This window comes from Bombyx mandarina, chromosome 11 (genome assembly GCF_030267445.1).
Source record: "Bombyx mandarina strain Sakado chromosome 11, ASM3026744v2".
NCBI classification, from domain to species: Eukaryota; Metazoa; Arthropoda; class Insecta; order Lepidoptera; family Bombycidae; genus Bombyx; species Bombyx mandarina.
Genome location: NC_143218.1, coordinates 10,490,667 through 10,510,909, shown reverse-complemented (window position 1 = coordinate 10,510,909; position 20,243 = coordinate 10,490,667). Strand labels below are relative to the sequence as shown.

The 20,243-nt window shown below is 34.9% G+C and overlaps 1 protein-coding gene across 3 annotated transcripts in view; it reads left to right on the top strand.

Moving 5' to 3' along the window:
* The window catches only part of p130CAS (Serine_rich_CAS and FAT-like_CAS_C domain-containing protein p130CAS), a 66,638-nt gene that overhangs the window by 2,181 nt on the left and 44,214 nt on the right, over window positions 1-20,243 (top strand). The window contains exon 1 of one of the 3 annotated variants that reach the window (XM_089731468.1): window positions 6-586. The exons of the other annotated variants lie outside the window; for them this stretch is intronic. Coding sequence (XP_089587594.1) covers window positions 545-586 — 42 coding nt within the window. The 5' untranslated portion in view covers window positions 6-544. Of the gene's footprint in view, window positions 1-5; window positions 587-20,243 lie in introns of those variants that run through there. 3 annotated transcript variants of the gene reach the window in all.

The following is a 20,243-nucleotide window of genomic DNA, read 5'->3' as shown; positions in this document are numbered from 1 at the left end:
CCGTGAGTTAGACACGTGTTCAGCTGAGCAGCGGCCCTTACCGCCTTGTCTGAAAGGTATGATCGAGATGAAGGAGGCTGTGCTGCGACTCTGATTGTGATGATCGCGACATAGCGACGCACGAGGGCCGTGGGCGAAGGCGCGGGGTGAACGATGCGCGCGACCGCCATCAGCCGCACGCTAGCCCAGTGTACAATCTATGCGCCAGTCGAATACTCGCGTCAGTCGATGAGGGCGTCAGTTCGTTGTCTCGATCTTATCGCGTTTTTTGTACGTTGCCGCATTTGAATTAAGCGAATTTAATTTTTGGGTCTTCATTAAGTTAATGAGAAAAATATTAAATTTTCGTTGAGCATCATAGTCACGCTCTATCGTGGCGAAGCTTTTTAAAGTCGTGGAAAACAATTTTTGAGGGAAAGTGATTTTTTGTTGTGCGAAGCGTCGAGGAGTCGGTATCAGGCGGGCGCGCGGCTCCTAGTGTCGTGTTGGTGGATGGTGCGGCGAGGGCGGGCGCCGGGGCGCGGCCGGCGGCGCCGCTAGCAAAATGTCGATACCCCTGGGCCGGGAGACTGTGCTCCCCACACAGGTGAGCCTCGCTGGGTTTTCGCGTTTTCTACGATACTAACCCTCCATCGATATTTACACTTCGTTACAATTGAATATGCAATTTCGAAAAGGGCACATGTCGCATATTTTGTCAAATACGTTTTTTCATATACATGTAGTTTTGATGCTTACTTACACCCATTTTATAGTAATTCCAGTAATTTTCAATTGCTAATTAACACTAAAATATATCTCAAAAGTTAATATTTTAAATTTTACACTGCTTTAGAAAATACCTAATCAGTTTTTTTTTTCATTTCCTGAACATTTTACATTTTCAGAGATGTGCCCTTTTCGAAATTGCATATTCAATTACATTGACATAAATTATATTAAATTACCTGCTTAACAGTAAAACGGATTGTAAACTAATTTGTTGGATATACTGTTTTTAACATGGAAAGCCATTACGAAAATAGTTTCTTTATCGTTTCTAAGTAATGTCCACATTATACGCAACATGTTGTACAAAGAATTTTTAAGTTATCTTATCGTGTATCGTAGTAAGCTGATAATTTACGTAAATTTTTATATGGATGTTTTTGTAGATATTCTAAAATTAATTTAAATAAATTTTATGTTACATTTTGAATCTACTCTTTTGAATCCGATACGATTAAAATATTCACGACGTTGATGTAAAATGATATTCTTAATCGTTTGATAGTTAAAACGCTGACTGTTTAATTCATTTTGTGTTATCGGAATTTTATAAACATGTACACGAAAGTAGTACATGAAAACTGTAACGCTGTTAATAACATTGTCATATTTTAATTAAAACTACTTCTACGGTTTAATTTGTTTATTGTAGATACGACTGACTGTCGTTCGTGACCACGAAAACTGTTTAGTATTTGAAACGTCGTAAATAATGTAATAAAAACTAAACCGTAATTTTTTTATTAGGTCTAGGTACGAATCGTGAGAACCGTAGATACTATCGTATCTTATCAAATCTTCCGGATCCGCGCTCGGTGCTTTTAAGCTCTACAAGCGCCAGAAACCGTTCTCGTCGAGCTTATTGATTACGACGAAGGGTTCGACGAGCGAACTAACCCATAGACAAAATGACCATTGATCTTCGCAGTGGCTCGTGATTCCGATCCGGTGGTAGACTCTGCGAAGCACTGCTTTTGTTAGGGCCAGTGTTAGCAAACTCTCAGTTTGACCCCGTACGCTCACTTACGTCTCCTCACCTCAACCAGTCCGTGAATAGCTGGAATAGCCCCTTAGATTAAGAGTGATTAGGCAACGAAAAAAATTATATGAATAAAACTTTTTGGCAGGGAACTGCTGAAGTTCCTCTTAAAAAAATTATTCAGTGTAATATTAATCCGAGATATCTTTATGTATTCAAATTGTTTTTTCTATTTTAAATGGTACAAAGAATTTGCGAATACTGGATTTAAGATAACCGTAGCGAAGCCGTAAATTGATTAACACAGGTACCTACTTTCATACTTTAATTATTATTATAATATGAAGTATTAAATATTTTCGTTTTAGTAAATTCAAATCTCATGTTCCCGTAATTTAAATCCGAGGCCATTGAACGGATTGAGAAATTTAAAGCGTGGACATACTTACGACCCACCTGATGGTAAGAAGTCACCATCGCTGAGAACATTTAAAACTATATTATAACATAGTGCTCATTGTGTATAAATGAAATTTGTCATTTACAATTTATGAGCGTCTCTGTAATCTCGTAACGATTAAAAAACAATAAAAATCGACATTGGAACTTCATACATACAATAAATAAAAGAAAAAAAAAAATTTTTTTTTAAAGAGAATAAATAGAAATACGGCTTAATCACGTTTATCATTTGTACACTATCATTTCACGTTTTTCAACTATACGAATATGTACTTTATAGTTCGCGTCGTAACAGGGGACTAGGATATTAGAAAGCAAAAGCAAAAATCCTCATAGCGTCGTTCTTCTCATAACTCGTGACTTCACCGCTGCTGTGAGCTGAGGAGAGCTTAGAATCCACTTTAAATGCGATTTTTGGACAAATCTTTTGAAGTGTTTACTGCAAACTGCTGTAACGAACATTTAGAAAATGGGAAGACTTTTTCTACCGAATATTATTTACGTTTGCCACATATTTTCCAATAATGCGGTGTCGACTAAAATTAAAATAAATAACTAATGGAAACGTTGAAACTTTTTATTCAAATCTTTTAAATATGAATTATTCTGATTGCGCGCTTTACGATTGATATTGTTAAATTTATTATTTACGATTCAAACCAAGAAATCATGGTTCTTCTTCAAACCCCAAGAAAGACTTGTGCGGTCCAACCAAGGGCGGATCCAGCTTTGGCGCCAGGAGGGGGTCACATAGTCGTGGTCAAGTCAAGAACATATAATTTAATTTTGATAACAATAGATACAAGTAAAAATCATTATGTTCAATTAGTGGTCCACCTAAGTCCTGGAACCAGCTCAAGGGGGGGTCATGACCCCCCCTGGATCCGCCGTTCGGTCCAACGTCCACCAATGCAGTTCTTTTGTAGAAAAGAAAAAAAAAATATCACTACATAAGTCGCTTTCTCTGTCCCTATATCTGTCCCTATGTATGCTTAAATCTTTAAAACTTCGCAACGGATTTTGATGCGGTTTTTTTAAATAGATAGAGCGATCGAAGAGGAAGGTTTATATGTATAATAACATCCATTAAACAGTGGAGAAATCAATAATAAATTACAGTTTCCGAAGCGAAGCGAGGGCGGGTCGCTAGTAAATTATAAAAACATTGGTTATCACTGTGCAACATTGGTTATATTGTAACTCCAATCAGCAAGCATCTCTCGATTTTCGTGTTCATAAATTACGACGTACACAATAATATTATGACCTTTGTAGCGAATACGACGGAAAGAACAATTCTAATGTCACATGTGTAGTCAATGACCGTGCGTTTGCTTCTAACAAGTAACGGCAATGTTACCATCTATGGTCACATCGTACACTTGACACTGACAGTGGAAACGGGCCCATAAACAGGTAGCCACTACATTGGCTTCCATTACCCTATTTCAGAATTTCCTATAAGTTCATTGTATTAATGTCAGGTAATATTAGTGATTCACTGTTTATCAATGTTAGAATTCTCAGAAATATATATTTTCATTTTAATGTGCATAAAACGTTAATCACATTAAGTACGTGGTGCCTAATAACTTTAGTTACATTAATAATGGGGAAAAAACATTTAAATATATTGTCATTCAGTAGGGAAATCGTCTCTGGCGCCAAATAGTTTTCAATTAGTCAAATCGTTGTAGGTGAGTCATTGAGATCATTAGTGCAAAGAGCGACATTTTTTGTTCAATTTTTAGTACATTAAAACTTCCAAGACTTAACTCATTAAAATAATACGAAGTAGGTTGAATTGGCACATAATTTCATGTGTCATAATACATAGGATGGGTCCATAGACCTATAAAGGATGGGTTCTAGATATTGTAACACGTGAAGTAACTTGTCATAAAACTGCGAACTAGATTATAGATTATATTATTTCATACGTTAGTGAGGTGAATCATGAACTTAGAATAAATGCCAACACGTAATGATGTACATTCTCAAAAAAAAAAAACATTAGCTGCGAATGATAGCGGTTTCCGTAAGTGCTCATACTAAGTATTGAATTATGTGATGAAAGTTTTTTGGTCGATTAGCTATTGATATAAAAAAACGAAAAACAAAACCCTGTTTTTCCATAAGCAAACATCGGCAAGTTTCTCAGTTCTAAGCTCCACCACATTGCAGCCTAAATTGTAAAATGTTTTCATGCATTGCATTCTTGTGATACATATAGTACTTTCGCTCCTTTCAGTCTATTTTAATATCACTAAGCTAAAACACGTTATTTTAAGTCGTCTAGTGCGAAGTCGGTAGATATTAGTCGTTCTTTAACATTTACTTTAAAAAAGGTCTTTTCGTATAATAAATAAGGTTTATTAAGTTTAAAAATGAGTATTGAATAAAATTGTTAAGCTTGCGTTATTTACTGCGTTCTCTAAGAAAATACAAAAATCGGCGTCTGCTGCACTTGTCTGTGTTCAAAAGTGAATGTCATTGTAATAAGTAAAAAGGAACGTACTATCTGCATCCATAAAATTAATATGGTACAGACTCGACAATATATCTAAATGAGTTTGGTAATCTTTAAGTATTTACCAATGTGTAAATAAGGTCACACCTCCATTACATCAAGTTCAGTGTCCGTCTTCTTGCGCCATTTACAACCATACGCGTAGTTTCAACGTGAATCATTTTCCGAGTAAACCCCAAGACCGGATTTCGTAGTAGGATCTAGAAAATAATTTACACCAACGTCTGTCTAGTAGGTTCTCAAATTTTCATTGATTTGATAAGATGCCTTGACTACTTCGAACTCTGTTTTTTTTTCGTATGAATGGTGATTTAGCCCCGCTTCAGAGATTAAGTAACAGAACACGGAACTTTTAGTTGGAGAACATTTTGAAATTATGATAATAATATTATGTTACACATAATCTAGGAAGAAAGGATAGTTTGCGACCACGTTGCGAAATAACAAGTTTTTTTATTAGATAGGACCGTAATAGGGATGTTTCTAAACTAAATTAATTAAAAAAGAAAACGGTGAAATTGCTAGCCTTCTTTTTTGGTTACTTAATTTGTTAAAAGCAATAAGTGAATAAATTTACATATTTGCTTATATAATAACATTATTATAAGCAACAAAAAAACAAATAATAAATATTTATAATTAAAATTTCTTCTTCAACCCACTGCTTATTTTTATTTATTTGTCTTAAACATAAAATCAATATTGTAAATTGTATGTTCGGTTGTGGATAGCATGCTGCGTGACCTCCTTAATACCAATTCAACCAATTGGCATTTAATAGTCCTACTTTATTTTTTTTAATAATTTATGAAATTTTCAATAACTCGTTTAACTGGATATATAATATATTACAATTTTTTTATTTATACCGTACAAATAATTGTTATATGTTTCGTTATATACATAAATGTTTTATGCGATTTAATTCAGTTAAAATGTGAATTGTTTTTTCTATTATTGAAGTGAAAACTTCTTTAGAATCGTTGTGATTTCAAACCGGATGCAACCGAAAAAACGACAGGTAAGAGACACAAATACAAAAATGTGTAGGATGAAGCCAGCAAAGAATGAGACAGAAATATACATACTATTTAATACAGCGCCATCTGTGAGATTTTTAATACTAACGTGTGTATGAAAGCTCTTGTAGTGAATTTTAATTTAGGATTATACGTGAAATTAAAATATCAATTCACAGAGGGCGCTACCTTACAATTATTTACTAATGACAAAATTTTACATATACTTAAGACGTTTAGGATAATTGTATTTTAATTTTGGAAGGTTTCACTTCTACCACGTGTGAATTGCACACATTTTGTTTTTTATTAATTTAATATTATAAAATTTAAACTTACAGCTATTTTTGAATAGTGAAAGCTACCCATGTTCCTCTATGACTGTCGCTAAATGTATAAAGCTATTTTTAAAACTACAGGCGCGTTACCTATATTTCTTTCATGGTACTATGATAAAAACTTGCTCTAAAGTATCAACAAAAAATTAAAGTAACTAAATTCAATGACGCAAAAAATAAATAAAAAAGGTACTGAATAGTTTTTTAACACTTCGAAAAAAAAAAAACATTTAGATATTTTTTTTACGGCTTAGATGGGTGGACGAGCTCACAGCCCAACTGGTGTTAAGTGGTTACTGGAGCCCATAGACATCTACAACGTAAATGCGTCGCCCACCTTGAGATAGAAGTTCTAAGATCTCAGTATAGTTACAACGGCTACCCCGCCCTTCAAACCGAAACGCATTACTGCTTCACGGCAGAAACAGGCAGAGTGGTAGTACCTACCCGCGCGGACTCACAAAAAGAAAAAAATATAAATAAACCAATAAAAAAAAACAATAAAAAAAAGAAATGATAATTTGTAGCCCACACTATATGATACATTTAATGAGGTGCGTGCTACCAGGGAATTTACTTTGAAGCTTTAATTAGAGCTGAAGTCGATGATAGGACAATGTAGGCTGGTTGTGCTAGAGCCTTATCTCGGTATATTGTCTACATCTTTGGACTTATTACGCTAATGGATGCCTGCACCCTAATAGCATTTCATAAATTTTGTGCGCCAGAAGTTTAATGACCCTCCACAGTTGTTAGTGCTGGTGATGGAAGTAAATTATCAACGTTCTACATTTCTAAATGTTATTTAGAAATAATTTTTAACGCTATCTTTATAGAAACGAAAAACTCTTAATACAGTAAGTTACATTGAATTTTACAAAGATTCGCTGAAGATCTTTGATAATTCCTGTGTTAATTGTGGGTTGCGGACGAAGTCCCTGCGCTGGATTGATTAAGGGAAAATGCTTACCAAATCTCACTTGACGAGTGCGTGCGCCCAGCCTCAGTTTGCGAACTATGGAGAACAGCTGTCAAGGTTTTAATAAACAAGAATTCCGTATGACCACGACTGCTCTGCCGACTATGATAATGATGATGGTGTGTTAATTTAACTAGCGTAGATGGCGACTCCTTTACTGGACTCAAATTAGAACATAGGAGTACTTTACGGCAGAAAGAGGCAGGACAGGTGACACGAACCTATGCGGGCTTCAAAAACGCCCCACTGACCTACTACAAAGCTGGTTTCATATAAACAATACGATTATTGCGATCAATGAATTTCTCGCCGTTCGTCTGCGTCAAATATCGTAGTAGTTTTCTCGTTTGTTTTAAGCGAATATCTTTCTTGGTTTGAAAATGTTATATAGATACAATGACTCATAGTGTGATATTTAATGATTTATCATCATCTTCGCTCAGGGTTTTAAACCTTTTCCCCTTTTTAATATTAACCAATGTCTGAACTATCCCAGAAGGGCTATTTCGTAATAATCAGATTGCTGTAAATACATAGAGTACTTTAATAATGCCTTAGTGACTTCACTTAGTAGAGTTCTAGAGAGAGACAGTAGAAACTGTACAAATAGAGAATACATCTTAAGTAAGTCAGCATCAATAAACGAACAGCAATAATAAATCGAAAAACGGAAATTTTTAAAATGCAATGACCAAAATGTGCGAGACTACGTTGTTAATGGAAAAAATGATATACGATAAAAATACGCATTGATTTGACCCTGGCATTTAAATGCTCTTTTTTCATATTTTTGTCATAAACATTGTTCTTATTGATTCGCGCTCATGTTTTTACCTGAAAACAGAACTTGTCAAGTACGATTATTTGATATACGCACTTGATATCGGTCTTTATCGATTTTACTTATCTGTTCCGATAGCAGGAATCTACGATATGCATCGATAAACAAAACATATTTTCCACGAATCTACTTATAACGTTGAAGTTTCCTTTTTTTATATCGTATAGTTTCATTCTGTCCGTATTAAGATATTTTAGTATTTATCTTTTTAAATCCCTGCAGTGGCTACAACTAAACTAGTACCAACTAAAGAATTTGTAAAGGAGAATAATAAATAATGTGAGCTTTAGGTTTAAACTGATTCACACCGTGAGAAGAAAAACAGTATAATATCCGACATCCTTCGCGGCCAGTTTCATGGCACAAAAAACACAAGCTTCCAAATTACGCTTACTATACTAATAAATACGTGAGCGTGGTTTCGTGGAAGAGTCTTCCTTAAATAACCAGTCGTGTTGTGATTCGCTTCTTATTGCCCTTTCCGTCCTCGGCGGCGTCCTTTGGACCATAGCCGGGAATTCTCCTGACACCCATATTAGGCTACATAATAAATACATCGCTTCTATATATTTGAAAATTTCGATTGTTCGACCCAGTTTGGAAATCGTTGGCATTTTTGACTACGTTAAAGGCTTTTTATCGAGCACTTCGGAATGTCCCCTAGCAGATTTAAACAAAAAATAGTTAAAATATTTTGGATATTTACACGGCATTGTGTTAAGATCTATTAGATATTTAGCTAACGATAGACTATAATGTCGTCATGTCATTTAGAAGGTTTATTTTTGTACATTAAATCACTCGATACATTACGACACTAAGTAATCGCATTTATTCAATTTTAAATCGTCTTATGACCTTTCTATTTGAGTATAAACATATTGCATGTAAACAATTTAGGGCTTGCGCCTAAAATACCTGCCTGGCGTGTCCCAAGCCGAAGCTCGTCGGCCGTCAGACCCTTATATGGCTGCTACCTCGACGACATCGAGGCCATTGGGCAGCCCTCTGTAGGAAACCTCACCTCACTTTGTTAACTACGCATAAGCTCTGAAAACAATGAGAAAAGGATATTTTTAAAGAAATTTAAAATATTCAGAAATTAAATGATTAAAAAAGCTCTTGATAATTAAAAGTATATTTCCGACGTTTCGTATACTTTACAGGTAAAATTTAATGGTGACGGACGACTAAATAAACAATAAATAAAGCAAGATTCAACTAGTATTTTTAATTCTACCTAAGTTTCGCGAAAACCTATTATATTCGAATTTGTATTTATTTTGGAAGTTAAGAATTAAATTGTGAAATTATTTACATAATAGTTTTGAACTATATAAAATCGGACAACGCTTACTATAAAACTGTAATTAGAATACATTGCAATAGATTTATAACCCATTTAGATTTTTGGTAATTATTCATAGCTTAGTTTGTGTTGCGCTGTCGTATAATTAAATGGACTGACTGCGAAATTAAGCACGCCAATTTTTGTCTGTCTTTTCTTGGGGGTTATAGACAGAACGTGAATGGCTACACCCATCTTGACATATTTGATTTGACTGTTTCGTCGCAGAAATATCATATAGGCCTGGTAACCATAGTGGTACTTGTATGTGAGTACTAACGATACGCCCTATTACCATTTGGAGAACCTTCCAACGATGTTATTACTTCATTATCAGAATAGTTTTCTTAGGTTCGCATTTTCTTAGAATACCTATATCATACTTTCATGCCGAATGTAAAACTCGGAATAGTCGCATTACTCGATACAACTATACTGGCCTTTTTATCAATTCCGTTACCGGTACTTGATGATTCGGTTTACGTATCTCTTATAGATATTCAAATTACAGACGTATTACTAATTACGACTAGCTTACAACACTAAATTTGAGCAGTAAATGACTTGAAATATTCGAATCATTTAATCGGTTTAGATTTCTTTAATTTCTCCTGCGATTTGTTGAGGGGAGCGCCAGACGCGTGACAGTTTCCCAAAGATAAGACACGTCGCAGAAACGAGAGCAAAATACTCGTTTGAACAACCTAATCAAACCGTAGCCTCAGGCGACCGGGTCGATTCAACAGCGCACTTACGTGGAGCACTAATAAAATATGCTCCTAATGGCTTTTTGCACTCCAAACGTGCAATAATAAGGATAAAAGAAGAAAAAGGAATGGATATCTAATATTATTAAGTCTTATTACTCTAAATATATTCTAATTCTAAATATAATTTAATAACAGATTAAATAATAATGTTAAATAAAAGAAAACAATGACATAATTGGTGGTTGGGCGGATTAAACTTCATGTTACGGTTTTGTAGTCAAACGGTAAAGAAGAGAGAGATAGAGAGATTCAATATAATTTCCTCGTATGCATCTGGATGAAATTGAAGTATGTACTGAAAACTTTTTGTTTAATATTAGAAATTTTATGTTACACAGTATTTACATTAAAGCGGGATCAAAACTCATTATTTTCTTAGAATTTTAAACGAGAACGTTCATCTTCACCAGCAAACGTTGAGTGACACGCACTCGACCGGTTTTTTTTTGCTGATACGAGCTGGCAGTGCTTTATTTGAAGTAATTCTAAACTGGTATACCTTTACTTACCTAGAACTTTCTACGTACGTGACGTCTCCGTGATCTACAGTGGCGGAATCTGATAAGGAATCTTTTAATCGTGCCGTACATATTCGTAACCTAGATTGCGGTAGAAATCTTCAAGAGGATCTTAACTACCTACTCTACATGTGTAAAGTCTTGTTTACCGCTGGTAACTGAACTACGCAATTATTTTTGTTTTTTGCGATAGTCCATATATTATTATGTTCTGCTAGATTCGTGCTAGTTTCGAATCTGGTTAGCTAAATAAATAGATCTAATGACTAATGTACGTGGACGGCTAATCTCATAAATATGCTATTCCACTACCGGTTTTGTAAAGGTTGTCCAAATAGCAACATATGGTTAGTACGATAATAATGAAACAAACCCATTATCATCAATCTACGAACCGAACGACTTAAATTACTTTGCAATTGTGACAAATAGCACGGTCTTAACGATGTGTGTAATAATATGTTTCATTGTGGACATAGAAGCCAATATTAGAGCTACTGTGGTCTGGTGAATTAATCTTAAAAATTCTACATTGATTTTATTTTCACTATGTATAATCTATGTTCTAACATTAGGAGCAGGCTTAGGGTCCCCGGTAACCGTACTCATCGAACTCGATAAAGAGGTCGACGTGCAACCTAACCCGTGCATCAGCTCACTGAGTTTCTCGCCAAATCTTCTCAACGGGTCGCGATTCCGATCCGGTAGTAGATTCATTCGTGAAGCAGCTGCTCTTGAGTTGTTGGGTCTCTTTCGGAGGTGCTCGGGCAGCTGTTAGCAAATCACACCCCTCTTGGCTGAGCCTTTGCTCGCCCATCTGTCCTGGTGAAACTGGAAAGGCCTCCGTGCCGCCAGTAATCTTTCAATACTAAAAAAAAAGCAATCTATGTTTATAGACATGTGAGGAGGAATTTATTATCGAAAATGTCATCTTTGAATGCCATAGTAAACATTAATATGAAATTTTATTTAATGTAGCAAATTTATTAAATAGGTAAATTATGCAAAATTAATTGTCGCGGTTATATCCAGGCACAATTATGCTTGGCTATGAAGGACTATATCCTATTTATATCCAAATAATAAATGTGTTTTTATTTTTATTCAAATGAGTTAAAGGCGGCGCCGTAACAGATTTCGAGTAGGCTCGCCTACCGCAATTAGTGTGGCTACACAGAAGATAAATCGTATCAACGGACGACGGCGGTTGGATGACATTTGCAGCTTTTCACTTTTTCCTTTTGATCCTTTCCTGTTATAGTTTGCCATTTTAAGAGACACGTGAAGTTTTATAGCGGTATATATGTTTACTGGTTTGAGATGACTGATAGAGATTTAGATTAGTTTCAACTTTATGAACAGATGCAAAGGAATACATGTATTTCAAAAGCTTTGAATTTACCAGGGCAATGAATAATAAGTAAATATAAATACATGAACACCTGGTGCCAAACTAGAATTCCCTGTACTATGGGAACCAGAGACTAATACATAGGTACATAGCATACTTTAATACGATAAAATATTAAAAAACATGTAGAACAAATATAGATATTAAATTCCAGGCATTTCGTCCGAAATTTGAATTGAGTCAGAGACCCACAGCCCTGCTGTCAGAGGTGCTAACCATTTACTACTAGGTTGGTCAGAAGCATTAAAACTTCTGTCAGCGCCAAAGACGAAAGAGTCCTCTAAGCTCCTTACTGCGTGAATTAGTGACACAGATTACATCAAAATATATTGTAAAATACTACCTGTCTAGACACAGGTCGTAGCTGGTGGAAATATACTTAAGCTGCTATGTACATAGATTATACTACGCATGCTATAGGTGGACTTGGAGTTGGTACTCGAAAACCTTCAATATTGAATTAAGCCAATCAGGTAGAATGCAGGACTGTACTAGCAGAAACAATGGAAGATCTTATACTTACCATACTTAATTGCAATAGAAGGTCAGTGTTAATTTCCCGGTGCACTGACACCTCCATTTCGTTGTTTAGTCTGCGGGTCATTGCTCTTTTTGTATGGTAAATGTACAGTAAGTAGAATTTGCACGACGCGACGCAATAAGTGTTACAAAATGTCTCCATCTTTGTTCTAGTAAATTTGGGCTTGATAACAATATATGAATTATGTATGCCAACGTTTGTTTGAATATGCTATTCATATCATTATTGTGAACGTGTAAAATACGCTGGAATTTTTAAATTCCGTTTCCTATTAGATTTTTTACGATAAGAATTTTTGTTTTAGACTTAAGAAAACAATGATTTTAGTGTTTAGTACTACGTATATGCTCATTTAAGACAGCCCAAAATTTGGGTTTCTACACAATTCATTAATTATAATAATAAAGTAAATTCAGAATTTTATCTTAACGATAATTCAGAATTTTGTTTTCAATTCGATATTAATAGCTTTGTCAAAAATATCATTAGTAAGTAGTGAATGATAAAACATTACGTTTGCTTATCGGCGCCATTAGAAAGAAAGGAAATGGACCCGCGGAGACGCCGGTCGCCGAACGATTACAATCTCAGAGACATACTTATTACGAGAAACCATTAGATTGAAACCGTTGGAAATTGCTGAAAAAAAAAAGCAATACAATATTCCATTCCATGCTTTATTCAAATTACATAAAACATACAAAAAAAATAAAAATAAAATGCTGATAGTAGTTTCTTATTAATTATATTTAGTTTTTTTTTTTTATTGCTTAGATGGATGGACGAGCTCACAGCCCACCTGATGTTAAGTGGTTACTGGAGCCCATAGACATCTACAACGTAAATGCGCCACCCACCTCGAGATATAAGTTCTAAGGTCTCAGTATAGTTACGACGGCTACCCCACTCTTCGAACCGAAACGCATTACTGCTTCACGGCGGAAATAGACGGGGTGGTGGTATCTATCCGTGCGGACTCCCAAGAGGTTCTACCACCAGTTTAAACTAAACAAACGATGAATCTGATAGGTCGCGAATAGCTTTTTAAGATATGCAATAGAGACTAGGTTCAGGCGCTATTTACGAGCTATGGGGCAACGGGAGCAACTTAATAAATTAGAATGATGCGATTGATGAGTTTTAATTAAATTATTAGAATGTTTAACGATTTATAATTGAAGTAACCGTCCTTGCGAAACCATCAGATCCAATGACAGTTGCATTAGACGCCTTCAGCTCTAACACTAGGGAGTAGGCTTAGGGACTTTGGTAACCGTACTCGTCGAACTCGGCAAAAAGTTTGACGTGCAATTTAACCCACGTATCAGTCCGCTGAATGTCTCGTCGGATTTTCTCAGCGTGTCGCAATTCCGATCCTGTAGTAGATTCATTCGCAAAGCAGTTGCTCTTGAGTTTTTAGATCTCGTTTGGAGGCGCTTGGACAGCCGTTAGCAGTCCCACCCCTCCTGGCTGAGCCTTTGCTCGTCCACCTATCCTGATGAAACTGGAAAGGCCTCCGTCCAGGCTACCAATAATCACACAATCATGAAAAAAATAAAATACTTATTTTATTTTCCAGATTTTCCGCACACTCATGTCTAAACAAATATTATCTTAATTTTTTTTTGCTTTGCAGACACAAAAACTGGATGAAATATTGAGGAATCCGTTTTGTAACCTTTAATTATTTATAACTTGATTTGATTTAAACTAACAAAGTACTAAAGCTATATATCATAACAGTATTTAAAGAATAAACAACAAAATGCTATCACTATAATAAATCAAACATAATAACCCTTCAATCGTAGTGACGCACGTATCACTCTTTACTTTCACTGATCAAATTTTTGCTAAAAGCCGGTACCCGTTTCGCGAAAGTGGTTAGGCGGGTGGCTTTAACAGCAGTGGGTTATGGATAGACTCGTACTATGGGGCTTTGGAAGATTCTCTCATATATTAATGTATTGGCAGTAAGATAGTGCGTTGTGTTTTTTTTTTGTGTCAAAGAAACATGAGTATTTCGTTTAAAGACTGGAGAAACAGACTATTTACTAAGTAATATTAATCTGTGTAATCTGTAACACAATTCATTTTGAATGTGCAAGCTTCGTTTTAGTCAATTATCTTGTTAAAAATATCCTGAGATTTAAGTTGTAAACATTATTATTTATAAAAATAAATAATGATATTTATTAATATAGTGTTTGTTGTTAATAATCGCGGTAAGAACCGTATATTTTTAAGTTATACTCTAGTTTAACGATTTTCATATTTAATGAGTCCCTTATATTTCATCGTAGTTGCAAGCGCTGTGATCAGAGCTAAACTGTGCGCATGTTAGGAGCACACAAATCTGTCTACCCGCTTAGTTTGTTTTTATTTAAACTTAAAACTCACGATCAAAAACAATTTTTTTGATGATTAATTCTATGATATCAAACGAGAGAGAGAAAAATTCAAAACAAGATTACCTAATCTGGATTGTTTTGAATAATTTAGAAGACGGAATTCGATTTTTATAAAGAGTAAAACAGTCTCTGATGAAATGTAAAGCTGTATAATACTTAAATGTAAATGGGGACCCGAACGGTGGGAGAATTGAAGTCGGGAACAAGGGGAGTTTGGGCTGTATGAAAACAACGGCAAACAAACTCATCCCCGGGACTGCGGAAGTTTCCATTGCCGTAGATGTCAGATCCCGGATGTTGCTTCGCCGTGCCCATGTTTTTTACAATTTATTTTCAGTGAAATGGTAATTGCGTCGTATCCATTTTATTCTCGTTTAATTGTATAACATTCAAATTTCGTTCAACCCTATTACTTTTATTATTATAACTCTATGTGTTCTTAAAATTAAATATCCCTCTTGATGACTTTTGTTCAAACAATAGTTAATTTGGGGGAAAAAATACTACCTATAGAAATCTTACCAAAAATAAACTGTTTATCATGAACAAACAAACTACACATATTGCCACAGTGGTATATCCAATTTTGTAATTCAAGTCATGTCCTTCCAGATTAATGTCGTGCTTAGGTTTTAAGAAATAACGTATATGAATTATGTTTTACGAATTATATTAATATTAATGAGTCAGTAAATCAATACATTTATGATGTACATATATTGAATGCTCGATTTCCAAAATCAAGTATACCGATATTGCTAGGTAGGAGTATTCTGTGTTCGGCACAACACGTTGGGCGCCACTAATGATTCAACGCGAGATATGTAGTGAAGCTGTTCAATAACTATTTCATATTCATGTAAGATGTAAGGTTGTAAGATGTACAGATCTATCACACAGATAGATCTGTACTGTTTCTATATATTTTATTTCAATTATTCTGTTTGTAAATATAATAATAAATAAAATATACTATTTTGTTAAAAATGGCTTAAGTTGTAATTAATGGTAGATAGTGCAGCTATTATGAATTAATAACTGTAGCTATCTGGCTTACGAAGGCTGTCGACAATTTCATTGTAGTAATCTCATGGACAAAAAAGTCAAATAACCCATTTCTATACTTATAACTCTGGTAACATTTAAGAAATACGCAATAAAGTTGGTGTTGTCAGTAGTTGATATATTATCTGAATAATTTTACTCAATCTGATAATTTGTCTCAATCTGACTGCCCTACCACATAATCTTTTAAGCATTTAGTACTTTATTCACCAGTAAAGAGTACATATTGCCCGACAATATAGTTTTAATCGATTGCTAATTTCTAAAAACTATGACGCAGTGGCACCTTTATCCAAGATTTTATATCGAATCAAATTATGTATGCACGTCGAATAGCAATGCTGTGATGCCGACTTGTAACCTTTAATACCATCGATACTACATATATAAAGGATGAATTATTCAATACTTGTTCGTCCATCCCAGCATAAATGTCATGCAAAGTCATCGTTGATAGGACTTTGGATTGTGTGTGAGAACTTTATGGATATAAAATTAGAGTACTCAGTCTGTACAGACTGTAGTGAAGACGATATTTTTAAGAATCGATAAAAGCGATCCGTGCGCGTCACTTTGTCTCATAATAGCGCAACATGATAAACTAATAGTTGATGAAACATTTATTAGGTCTAAGCATACTGTTTTAAGAAAATGTTTTCTATTTTGTGAAGGCAAATTTGAACGAAATTGAAATTAAATTTATTGACAGTGGTTTTGTTTTGTATAATAATGATGTATTTGGAACAAAGTGGAAAACAAATCCCTACACATTTTTTTTGTATATTTAGAACAAATTTGTAAAAAGTGCTCATGTAATTAAGAAAGGAAAATTGTTACTTTATACTTCTTATTTTATTTTTAAATTGCAAATTCGAGCCTGCTGTCTTTCAGTATTAGATGGGGCATAACGTATAATATAATGCATAAAAAACTAATATTTTTCTAATATTCGTAGCTATATTGTAAACACTTTAAAATTCTTTCTGCCCGCCTGGCGCCGTCATTGTAATTTCATATGAGCAAAGAATATTTTTGAAGTGGCACTCGATGCCGAATGTCGATGTAATATTGAAAACAGAAAATCAAATTACAGATGACATAAACATGTATATGTAGATGCTTCTAGCATTAGCGATAGCTTAACTTCGATGAGTATTAAAATTAATTATCTTTCAGCAATATACCGACGGGGATCGAGGTTTTGGTTCTTTGGTATTTTTTTTATTGCCTTTGTGGGCAGACGAGCATAAGACCCACCTGATGGTGAGTGGTTACTGCCTTTGGACTTCGGCAACGCCAGGGGCAGAGCCAAGCCCTAGCCGCTGCATATCTTGTTTTTATTTTTTTATTTTAATAGTTGGCAACATTTTAGAAAACTAGATTTCTAAATGTCGAGTGGAAAATTATGAAAATGTTAACTCTAACGAAAGTTTTATGTAGAAAGTATTAAATTTATTTTTTACAAAACTAGTTTAATTTATTATATGAATTTCATTTGTGAAGATTTATTCCAAACAAACCATAATATATGTGCTTATTTTATTTTAATACTCTGAAATATTTATTCAAGTTCTGTGAACTTATTTGCACCGTAAATATCTGTGAATGTTAGAGTACCATTACTTTTCGTTAGAATTTTCGTTAGTTCATTTACCATACCATTTCTTCGCTCACTCCCCTCTTACACATATCGTCTTTCACGCAATCCATCCATTTTTTCTTAGGTCTACCTCTTCCTTTATATTCTCCCACATTCTTAATTAGCACTCTCTTACCAAGTTCATTTTCATTTCGTCTATATCACACCACACATATCCATACCATCCTAAGCGCGCACTTCTCAACTTCTCTGTCACAGGTGCCACTTTCAGACGACGTCCTCTAACATATTCATTCCGTATTCTATCCATTCTCGTTACTCCACACATCCATCCCAATAAGTTGTATGGTAACTTAAATAAAGACCGCTATTGATTGCTGCCTGGCACGAAGAGTTTTTCGCAATCGTCTCGTGAAGATACTGCCTAATTAAATATCTTAATTTAAATAATTTAAAAGACTGAACGAATATATTATTTTAATTGGTTATTTAGTGCTTTAATAACATCCGCCAACGTATTATGAACGGGGAGCAATACTGTGGGTATTCTAATAGAACTTTCTTCAAAGCTAGCTCGGGATGAAAGACCCATTATACCGAGCAAACAATACGTTTCCCAGTGCAATTTATTCGACCATAGACACAAAGCTTTGAGTGCAAATTCATCTCGGTCAAATTTATCATCCTTAAATTGCTTCCATTAAACGTAAATATTGAATTGCCTTTGTTGCTTTAAGTTTTGTCGCAGACGCAATTATAGCTTGTAAATTACTTCGTATGGCGCCAGGACAGTCTTATCTCTCAGTAACGGCTCAACTGGGACATGTGTCCATCTATGACGTAAATGCATATTATGATTATGCTACGTCTATTTATGGTCTCGTTCTATCCATTCATGCGTGCGTATGCAAACCAAATGCATAGATAATTTAGATCACTCGGAAGCGTGGTGTCCCAGATCATCGAATTATCTTTAATGCTTTTTTTAGATTAGATGTACCACGACTTTCCGTTGCCGGCGCGTAAATAAAATACCTTTAAATAGGAGTGAAAATAAACTATTAATTTGGATGGAATTTGTTTTAATTAACTAAGGCAGCAGGACATGGGTAGTGTAGTGCTGCTTGCTATCTTAAAGTCGTAACATTAGAAAATAAGAATAGTTCCTACAAGTCGTCTAGATACATAATGTTAATTGTTATATTGTGTACTGTAATTGTTATATATCCGAGTATCTCAAGATGGGTGGCGCATTTACGTTATAGATGTCCATGGGCTCCAGTAACCACTTAACACCAGGTGGGCTGTGAGCTCGTCCACCCACCTGAGCAATAAAAAAAAATTACAATTTTATAATCGAACCTACATGGCGACAGTGATTTAAGTATTACTTTTATTATATTATGTAGGTATAGTCATATGCTGAAATTACATGAAATAAGTCAATTATTATGAAGCTAGAATGCCTTGACGGCAATACGTAGTAATTAAATATTTAAAATGGCAACACAGGCGCACGCACATCGCATCACTGCATGTATGCAATGTAAGTATATCTTGGGAAAAAAAAAATATTAAAAAAAAACAAAATAAAAAAAACATTATCATATTTATTATTCAGTTTCGAATAATGCTTGAATTATTAAAAACGTGTAACGATTATTGTTTTTTGGAATTTTAATCTAACTAATCGCCTCCAGTAAATTGTAAGTAACTGGTCGATGTTTTATTTGTGTTGCATTCAATAAATTTCTCACTTTGAAACTGGACCCACCGATTCGGATAACTCGTTCCGTCAAGGATACCACTACCTGGAAATGTTTTAATTTAACGTATGTGAGGTTCGAACTTGGCGGCTATTACCACTTTTTACGAAAAGTCGTTTAGTTCGTGTTTTATGACTGCTCAGATCCTCCCGAATACCATTGCCATGTGCGAATTTAATGTCCAAATAACTTAGACTGCACTGTTTTTTTTATTGCTTAGATGGGTGGACGAGCTCACAGCCCACCTCGTGCTAAGTGGTTACTGGAGTCCATAGACATCTATGACGTAAATGCGCCACCCATCTTGAGATATAAGTTCTAAGGTCTCAAGTATACTTGCAACGGCTGCTCCACCCGTCAAACCGAAACGCATTATTGCTTCACGGCAGAAATAGGCAGGACGGTGGTACCTACCCGCGCGGACTCACAAGAGGTCCTACCAGTAAATGAAAACACTTGGAAATCAGCATAACTATTTACCCTTTGTCTCCGTGGGATATTCGAGATATACCTACGGGCACATTGGCAGAAAACATGCAAATTGCGTGTAGGTACGTCACAAATAAAGTAGCATCATCTGAAAATGCTTCCACGAGGATCACGATCCTCGGTAATGAGGTACACGAAGCGAGGCGTTAATATCCAACCATATGCACAGAGGATTCTTGCTTAATATTACACATAAAGTAATAATTTATTGGTTTAAACTGAGTCGTATCACGAGAGCGATAATTTATAGTATTTTATGGTCGTAATACGCTTTTATTGTCATAACATTAATTTCATTATTTCGTAAGTAACGATAAGTTCCCTAAAAGGTGGATAGATACCGATCAAGGGCACAAACAATCTCACGGTAGCTAGTTTATGTCTTAGCTCATTACCCTACAGGATTCG